Below are 8,130 nucleotides of genomic sequence, written 5' to 3'. Positions count from 1 at the left end.
GCCTTGAGCTTGCCAGCCACCCTGTAGTCACGCTTCAGCCTACATAAACTTTCTGGTAAAGCTAGATGAGTTTAGTATAAGATGTACAGAGTTAGTTGTTTGGCATCAAAGACAGAGAGACCAACCAGCATCACCCCAACGGCTGCTTTCCCTCTGACCGGATCTCGGGCTGAGTCCTGCACCCTGGCCAGCAGCAGCACCTCTTGGCTAGCTTGTCCCAGCACAGGCCATACAGCTCCTCAAGGTGGGGGCATTCCCTTACACAAGCCAGGGTCAAGCTTTGCTTCCTCTGCAGAAGAGCTGAGACTTGGAGAAAGTTCTCCATTAATTTCCCCTTTTTTTGTGTCTGTGTGTTTTGGGGTATTTTCCTCCTTCTTCTCAATAGGATTTCTATAGGCACACGGGTTTGCTGAAACCTCCTGTTCCATGGATCACATCTCAACTCATGTACCTGGTGTGATACAGCTTCACTCCAGACATCTTTGAAATTCCCACAGGGCTTCATAGTCACAGCTCACATCATAGAGGCATCAAAACCAGCCTCTCCCTCAGCAGCTCCAGCCATCATCCCACCCTCCACCTCTTCTTCCTGCTCCCATAGAAACTTTCAAGTTGTGCTAACACCACTGCAAAGGGTGATGTTTTGCTTTAAGAAGCAGAAGAAAAACAAGAAGTTTAACACACGAGGCCAGCAGCCTGGTTGGCAGCAGATGCCGTGAGCAGCTGTGTCGGTGCAGCAGGAGCGGTGCAGCGTGGCAGGAGCTGCACAAGCCCACGCTGCTGCAGGGACACCCATGCTGTGGGCAGCTGGCTTAGGCCAGGAGCAAGGCTCTGAGCCAACGCAGCATGAAACATAACCCTCAGCCTGACAGGGGAACAAGGGACTGTTTTTCTTCAAGCACAGCTCGTAGGGTCAATGTTGATTGAAACTGCTGTAGAAAAACATCCAGCAGCCCCCTAAGGAGCCACCGTTGCTTTCCAAGACAGAGGGTTTGGTTTGTGGTGCAGGTCAGCAGCGTTTCACCCTCTAGATCTCTAGCCAAAGGTTGCCACGTTTACACAGATAGCAACGGCTGCCCTCAAACCAACATTTGTCTGCTATCCACACTACAAACCACTTCTCTCTGGTGCTCATAGCAGCCCCTTGTGCAGGGACAGACCTGATACCAACAGACTCTCCCCCCCTCATCTCACAGACTAGCCTCTAGAAGGTGTTTGCAGCTTGCACACATGCCAGAGGTTTCACATACAGAAAGTCCTCTGGCTGCAGTCCCACAATACCTCATTCCTGGCTTCTTGCCCTTCATTTAAATTCCCTAGCCTGCCTATACAAAGAGATGAGCTCTCTGCAGCCCGTTCTTCAAAAGATCTCAATTCTCACAAGACCAGAAAACCAGGGAGGGATTTGAGTTACACTAGAGAAAGCAGCAGCATCATACAGGTTATTCTAGGGCAGATATGGGAAACAGAGGCTCCCAAAACCTTGGGCTGGTAGTGTCAGTCTTGAAGCAGTTCTCTAAATAGCCTTTTTACCTGGCTGGGTTAATATCTCTGAAGCTGGTGGACACCAGGGCCTTCCTGTTCTGTGTTATGAACAGAATAATTCAAACACCTAATAATGCAGTTATAAGGCTCCTAAATTTGAGTGGCATACTGCTGGTGAAGCTGTTAAACAAAAATCTTCTGCAGTACAGCAGAGAGATTAATACTACTGTGTGTCCACCATAATGTGGCAATCCGGTGCTTAGGTAGCCTTTCAAGCTGTATAGGTGGAAGACAAGAGTTTTGGAAGATCCTGGAAAAGGCCACGTCCTGAACTGCCTTTTAACACACAGGCTTCCTTGGTCTGGATCCTGATGGAACAAACCTCAAAGCAGCTAAGGAGATTCTCAGTACCAGAGAGGTAGAAATTACATTTGGATTCATTCTTAAGAAGAGTGAGTTTCTAGAAGATCTTTAAGGTTCAAGCACGGACAAGGTTTATATACTGTCTGTAGAAGACTCCTTGGATTGCACTCCGTCAATGCAGAAACTCCAAGGGCAATTCCAACACCATCTTTGGACCAAGGTGTATGCAGTGACAGCACAGCCCCACCTCCATATCCAAATGTTACAGAAGATAATTCATCAGCTTTACCATCATTATAAGACAGTCCAGTTCAAGTTTCTGAGGCGCATCTACTTATACTGGACAGTTGTCTGTGCCCACAGGGAGGGGCATCTGAAGGGGTCAGATGAAGCAGACTTCTACACATACTGAATAAGGAGATTCCAGCCATGCACATGGAGACACAAGTTTAAAGACTATAAAGCAGGTTTCCTTAGATAACTGCACTGCCAAAGAAAATCTTCCGTTTGGTGCAACAAATATTTTATAGAAGGGAATAAGATAGACATGAATCCTTTGCACACTTATTTATTCATGGAAGTAGTCTGTTGACTTTTTCCTCTTGAAGGACACAGCTAGGGAAAGCTAACTAGTAAGTAACCCTCTCTTTAGCAGCTTTTCAGACATGCACACATGAATTTAGACCAAAAATGCCAACCAGCATGAAAAACTCTGAGCTGTGGAGAAAGCCAGCGTTAACATCACCACAAGGTCAGGAGCCTGGTGGCAGCTAGAACTCCTGTGACTGGACATATTTGTGGGGTGGTTTTAGAGAGACGGTCTTCTTAGGAAGAAGTTCAGGAAGAACATTAGGTAACACCCCTCCTTGAGCGATGGTTACGCAGGAGAAGAGCTTGTTCAGCTCATCATCATTTCTCACGGCCAGCTGGATGTGCCTGGGCAGGATCCTGGCTTTCTTGTTTTCCCATGCAGCGAGCGCCAGGATCTCCGCCCTCAGGTACTCCAGCACCGCAGCCAGGTAGATGGCAGCGCCCGGACCGATCCTGTGAGCGTAGTTCCCTCTTTTAAGGAGCCTGTAGACACGACCTGCGGGGAACTGCAGACCAGCCCTGGCTGATTTGGTTTTCTTTGGCACAAGGAGGAGCTTTCTGGTTTTCTTCCCATGTTCAGACATTCTAACACCTATCTAGTATAAAAAGAGAACGGGTTAAAAAAACAAGACAGACAGAAAGTGAGCATTTAAGTCCTTCCTTCCTCCTCATTTCACTGCCTTTCTTATTCCCTTACAAGTCATTTTTCCCCTCTCAGAAAGTTGGCCAGTTGTTCATACTTTTGTGTGGAGGAGCAGATGGGTCAGGCTGCTGCTCTAGGAGAGTCTGACAAATTTCAAGCCATGAGGCATCTACAAGCTCAGTCACAGCAGCAGGTCAGGCATCTGCTAGGTTTCCAGAACTTTTCAAGAGAGTAAGGTAGAACTTAGGAGCAAGGTCTTCTGACCCTGTATCAAAGGAGGACTGCTCTTAAAGAGAAAGGTTAAGCAATCTAGGTTTCAAGATACTTACAAGTGTTCAGAAACCCTGCAGGAAAACTTCATTGAACTTACCCCCGGTAAGAACCTAAGCAGTTTCTGCAATGATGACCTTGTGAGAGCCAGAGCTAGAAATTCCTATCTCTGTCTGAAGTAAGAACAACAGACAAGAACTTCATCTACTGGAAGCCACTTCAAATGGATCTTGTCTTCCAGAGGTGAGAGGACCTATTGCTGCAAGATAACAGGCCACAATCAGGAACAAGACTTAGGGGAGGAGGAGAAGCTTTGTTTTACATCAGACACTGAAATTGCTCTGCTCAGCATACCGTGCATCAGGCTACTGCAAATGTGCAAGTACCACCTGCTTGTATGGGATTGCATCCATCCTAACAACACCTATTACTTAATACTGACATAAAGTCTCCGGCACTGAATAGTACCAATTACTCTTCAACGCATAACACAAAGCAACTGGAAAACAAACATAGGAAAATTCTGCTTTTACATATAGAATTGTTCTCAAGTTTTAATCATTACTTGTTCTTAAGTAATAAGAAGCTCTACCCAGATGTGGAGAGGAACTAAATCAGATGTCAAATCAAAGTGCTTAAAAATACAATAAAAAGTTATTTTAGGAGATTTTTGTGGGCCTTAGAAAGACAAACTTTTAAAAATAGTCTACACAAGTAAATAAATTAAAAGCCTCCTTAAACAGCCTTATACCAAACACAGAATTTACAAAACCATTATTTAACTCAGAAGTTTAACCTAACACAAAGAAAGCATGCTGTCATTCCTCAAGAACAAATTCCCACCCAAAAAGATTACTATCTTAACCTCCTATCCAACAATACCACCACCCAAACCCTAACTTCTAGTCAGGACTGTCCCCTTCTAAACTCCACAATGATAGCCGTATCATTACCAGCTCTTGCATCACTTAATGCCACCTGGATGAGCAACGATTCAGCCACTCAAAATAAAAACCAGTCAAAGCTCCAACACAAGAGTAACTCAGTACAGTCCAAAAGAGCATGAGAAGTTGTCACTGCTCCTTGTAGAGCTGCTTAGCACCTTGTTAGCTGATCGCATCTGGAAACAAGCCTAATATTTACTGCAGTATCTCTGATTGGCAATTAATTTATCACAGCTGGAAGGGGGCAAACCTCACCTTGCTGCGGGCACCAAGAATTAAACCCAGCAAGCTGTACCACCGTTCCTTGTGCTGCCAGCAGTGGCCAAGCTGCTTTGTGACCATGCTGCAGAGCCTGGGAAAGCTCAGGGGCTCTGATGCTGGGGTCTCTCTCTTCTAGGACATGTCCCCATCTGTTATACGGTCCATTTTTTTTTCCAAAGTCATGCATAGCTGTGTTGCAAGGCATAATATGCCTTTTCTAGGGGCAAGGCTGTGGTGACAGCTGAATGCTTTTTTTCTTCAATACACAAGTGCTGGAAAGTTGAGCCCTGGCCCAACAGAAACTTTTGCTGAGCAGCTGGGTCAGGAGACATCTACTCTCTGTGAAGCCAAAGGGGTGAGTTTTCAGATCCCTGTGCTATGTGGTTAATTTACAAATAGGTTGAACTATTGGCTAGAAGAAAGCAAAAAAGATTGTTCTTGATCAAAGAAATACTTAAAAAACTGACTTTTGAATTGGACCAGGACTTCACCACAAACTCTGTCTTTGGGTATAAGTAGAGGTCAGACCACACAGCTCACTCAGTGTCTGTTATCATATAGAAAATGGCAGGGGAAGGCATTTTAGAAGCTACTTGAGCACTGGCTATGCCTTGCAGGGTCTGTTTGGTGTGGTGCAGAGCAGGCTCACGGGAGCAGCTCGCAGCCCGGAGCGGCGTGATGACTGACACACAGCACTCCAGATTAGCAAAGGTTGCTGCTAGCACCATGCTTCAAACTGCACAAAATTAGTACCTTGCTTGAGTCTTCTACCATTACTGCAAAGGTTTGGATTTTTTGCTTGGTCCAAAGAAATAATCATTCCCAAGCCTGCTTTCCCTTGCCATAGTCAAATGGAGGAAATTGAGTTTCATATGTTCATTTCTCATGTATCTCCTTTAAAGCTTTTTTTTTTCCATTTACAGGTGTAAACATTCAGCACAAGGCTAGTAACATAGAGCACATCTTTACTATATGCACAAAGCTTAAGATCTACTCTCAGACATTTTTACTTCTCATTGCTACAGCATCCTCTACTTTTTCTCACTTCACTGGGTTAATTGCAGGCCAGCCAAGATCTCATCAAATTGCTCTTGAAAACCAGGCAGTGTACAATGACTGTTCTAGCTGCCCACCACCCTGAAATCACAGCGTTCGCTCAGTCCGGTATCCTCTCTTCCCATTTCTGTGTAATGAGTGAGTCATTAACTCAGCCACATGCAGCTCTGACGTCTGTCAGCATCGTCAAACCTGGTCAGTAGGCTCTGACACCTTCGTGCCTTGCGGGGGCCAAAGGAGCTAGGTCAAACTCAACAGGACAGGCAGGTCTTTTTCAATTCAAAATTTCATGCTCCAGCAACAGTTTGGGAAGCTGGTCCTAGCCAGCTCTTCTTTGTGTGAGATGCTATGAAAACTGTGAGATGCTGCCTTAGGGGCAAACTGATCCTAACGCAGCTGCAGCAGATCCCTGCTTTCCAGTTCAACAGCAAGCCTCAGCACCCACCACGAACAAAGAAACCCTGGGCACTTTCCTGGGCAAAGACTCTCAATTACTTGGTCAGCAAAGGCCTGGGGGCTTGTTTGGATATGGAGACTTCTGTTTCTCTGCACTGACAGACAGAAGCAAGACAGTCACCTCTACCAAGAGCACAAATATTGCACCAGATTTTAAATAAACTACTTATGGTTGTTATGACAAGATGGAGGTTTAGTGTCATGTTGGAGCAGTCTAAAGAGAGGTAGTTGTTCACTATAGCTTTACAAGCAGTAAGACTTTGAAGCGCAGGCTTACCAACTTAAAAAGCCACATTAAACAACCTCTGAAGGGCTGAGCTAGTTGTGTTATGAATCTGTGGTGGAGGAAAGTTCATATGAACAGCAGTGTGTGTCTTGGCTCCTCTACCTGCTCCACAAGTTACCTGTAGCATGTTTTCAAAAGTAAACATATATTTGACTTTTTAAAAAGTTGTTTGGGTGGTATGCTAGACTTTTTTGACATTTTCTGTGTTCCTCCATCCCTGGAAGGGAAGTTGAGAAAAGAAAGGAAAATAGTGTTGCATTCTAGAAACTTTATTACGAGCTTTAAAAAGACATTAAAATTAGCAGGAAAAATACTTGACAAAGAAGGAAACACATACAAATTAGTGCTACGAGTCCCATCATCCATAAGTGCACAGACCAGACCAAGCCAGTTTCACTGGCTACCACCTTGTTGCTGAGAAGGAGCAGCATCTCTGGAAGTTTTCTTGGGAAGGAGCTGCGAAAGGATATTTGGCATAACCCCTCCTTGAGCGATGGTCACACAGGAGAAGAGCTTGTTCAGCTCATCATCGTTTCTCACAGCCAGCTGGATGTGCCTGGGCAGGATCCTGGCTTTCTTGTTTTCCCGTGCAGCATTCCCTGCCAGCTCCAGGATCTCCGCACTCAGGTACTCCAGCACCGCAGCCAGGTAGATGGCAGCGCCCGGACCGATCCTGTGAGCGTAGTTCCCTCTTTTAAGGAGCCTGTAGACACGACCTACGGGGAACTGCAGACCAGCCCTGGCTGATTTGGTTTTCTTTGGTGCCGCTCCAGGTTTGGGTGCCACGGCATGTTTCTTTCCACGTCCAGACATTCTGATGGGTGAGGAGACACAGAGGGTTGGAGATCTTCAAGTGACTTGGGTGCTTGGGCTGCAGCTAAGTGATAGCAAGAGAAGATGACAGCAAGATGATTTACACTTTCTGCTCTTCCACATCGAGAAGAAAGTCTGTTCTTTTCTTGATGAAAGAGAGCACCACACACCATAGTTCATTAATAGGAGAGCTAAGACTTTAACTCCTACTACTCCCCTTTTACAGCCTGCCTTTTAGGAGAGAGGCCTCATTGTAAAACCAGAGTGGTCTGACAACCTGTCAAGAAAGGCTTATTGAAGTAGATATGAAGGGCCTAAAAGAAAAGAGGCTTTTCCCTGATGCTTATTTGGGTTTGAGGCACAGTGGGTACATAACTTGAGGCCAAGCCTGTCTCTTCTTCCAAAAGGAATCTGTATTCTAACTTCTTCCATTATCAAGTTAGATCTTTCTTTCATTTTAAATCTAACAATTGAAAAACCTCCTGCAGCCCACGGCATCTTATACCCAAAGTACTCCAAAAGGTTTTCATACAAAGTTCTAAATTAATTCCCCAAGGGGTATTCTCTGGCTGCTATGAGAGTACTGGAGGTGTTCTGCACCAGGAAAAGCAAGAATCGTGTCAGGCAGCACAATGCAGACTGAAGAATAGAAATTGCCATCTATTTACTCAACATTAATGAAATTCAGTCCAGTTAGAGTACTCTTACAATTGAAGTGGCAAAAATACTCATTTAAATAACATTTCTAATCTAGGAGTAAATAGGACAGTTAGCTTCCAGCACAGCTGTTTGCAACTACAAGAACATCCATCACTAGATTAACATGGGGGTTTTTTGTGTAGTTTTTATAGAAAAATATGAACACTTAAGAAAAATCAGAATAAGATTTGGGAGGAAGGAACAAAAAAAAAAAAAATCCCAGCCCATAATAAAGTCTAAGCAAACCAAGCCATAACTCCTTA

The 8,130-nt window shown here is 44.8% G+C and overlaps 2 protein-coding genes across 2 annotated transcripts; both read right to left on the bottom strand.

Annotated features, from left to right (window-relative positions):
• Positions 1 to 2,618: 2,618 nt before the first annotated feature.
• LOC104157642 (histone H2A, sperm-like) lies at positions 2,619 to 4,638 on the bottom strand. The gene is made up of 2 exons (XM_009695056.1): positions 4,552 to 4,638; positions 2,619 to 3,035 (listed from the first exon to the last, which is right to left on the bottom strand). The coding sequence occupies exons 1-2, from the start codon at positions 4,636 to 4,638 to the stop codon at positions 2,619 to 2,621; spliced, it is 504 nt and encodes a 167-aa protein (XP_009693358.1).
• Positions 4,639 to 6,748: 2,110 nt separating this feature from the next.
• Positions 6,749 to 7,168, bottom strand: LOC104157640 (histone H2A-beta, sperm-like). The gene has a single exon (XM_009695054.1). The coding sequence runs from the start codon at positions 7,166 to 7,168 to the stop codon at positions 6,749 to 6,751; it is 420 nt and encodes a 139-aa protein (XP_009693356.1).
• Positions 7,169 to 8,130: the final 962 nt, after the last annotated feature.

Source organism: Cariama cristata, unplaced genomic scaffold (genome assembly GCF_000690535.1).
Source record: "Cariama cristata isolate BGI_N322 unplaced genomic scaffold, ASM69053v1 scaffold7132, whole genome shotgun sequence".
In the NCBI taxonomy this organism is placed as follows: Eukaryota; Metazoa; Chordata; class Aves; order Cariamiformes; family Cariamidae; genus Cariama; species Cariama cristata.
The sequence above is the reverse complement of the archived record's forward strand: the minus strand, read 5'-3'. Positions and strand labels throughout refer to the sequence as shown.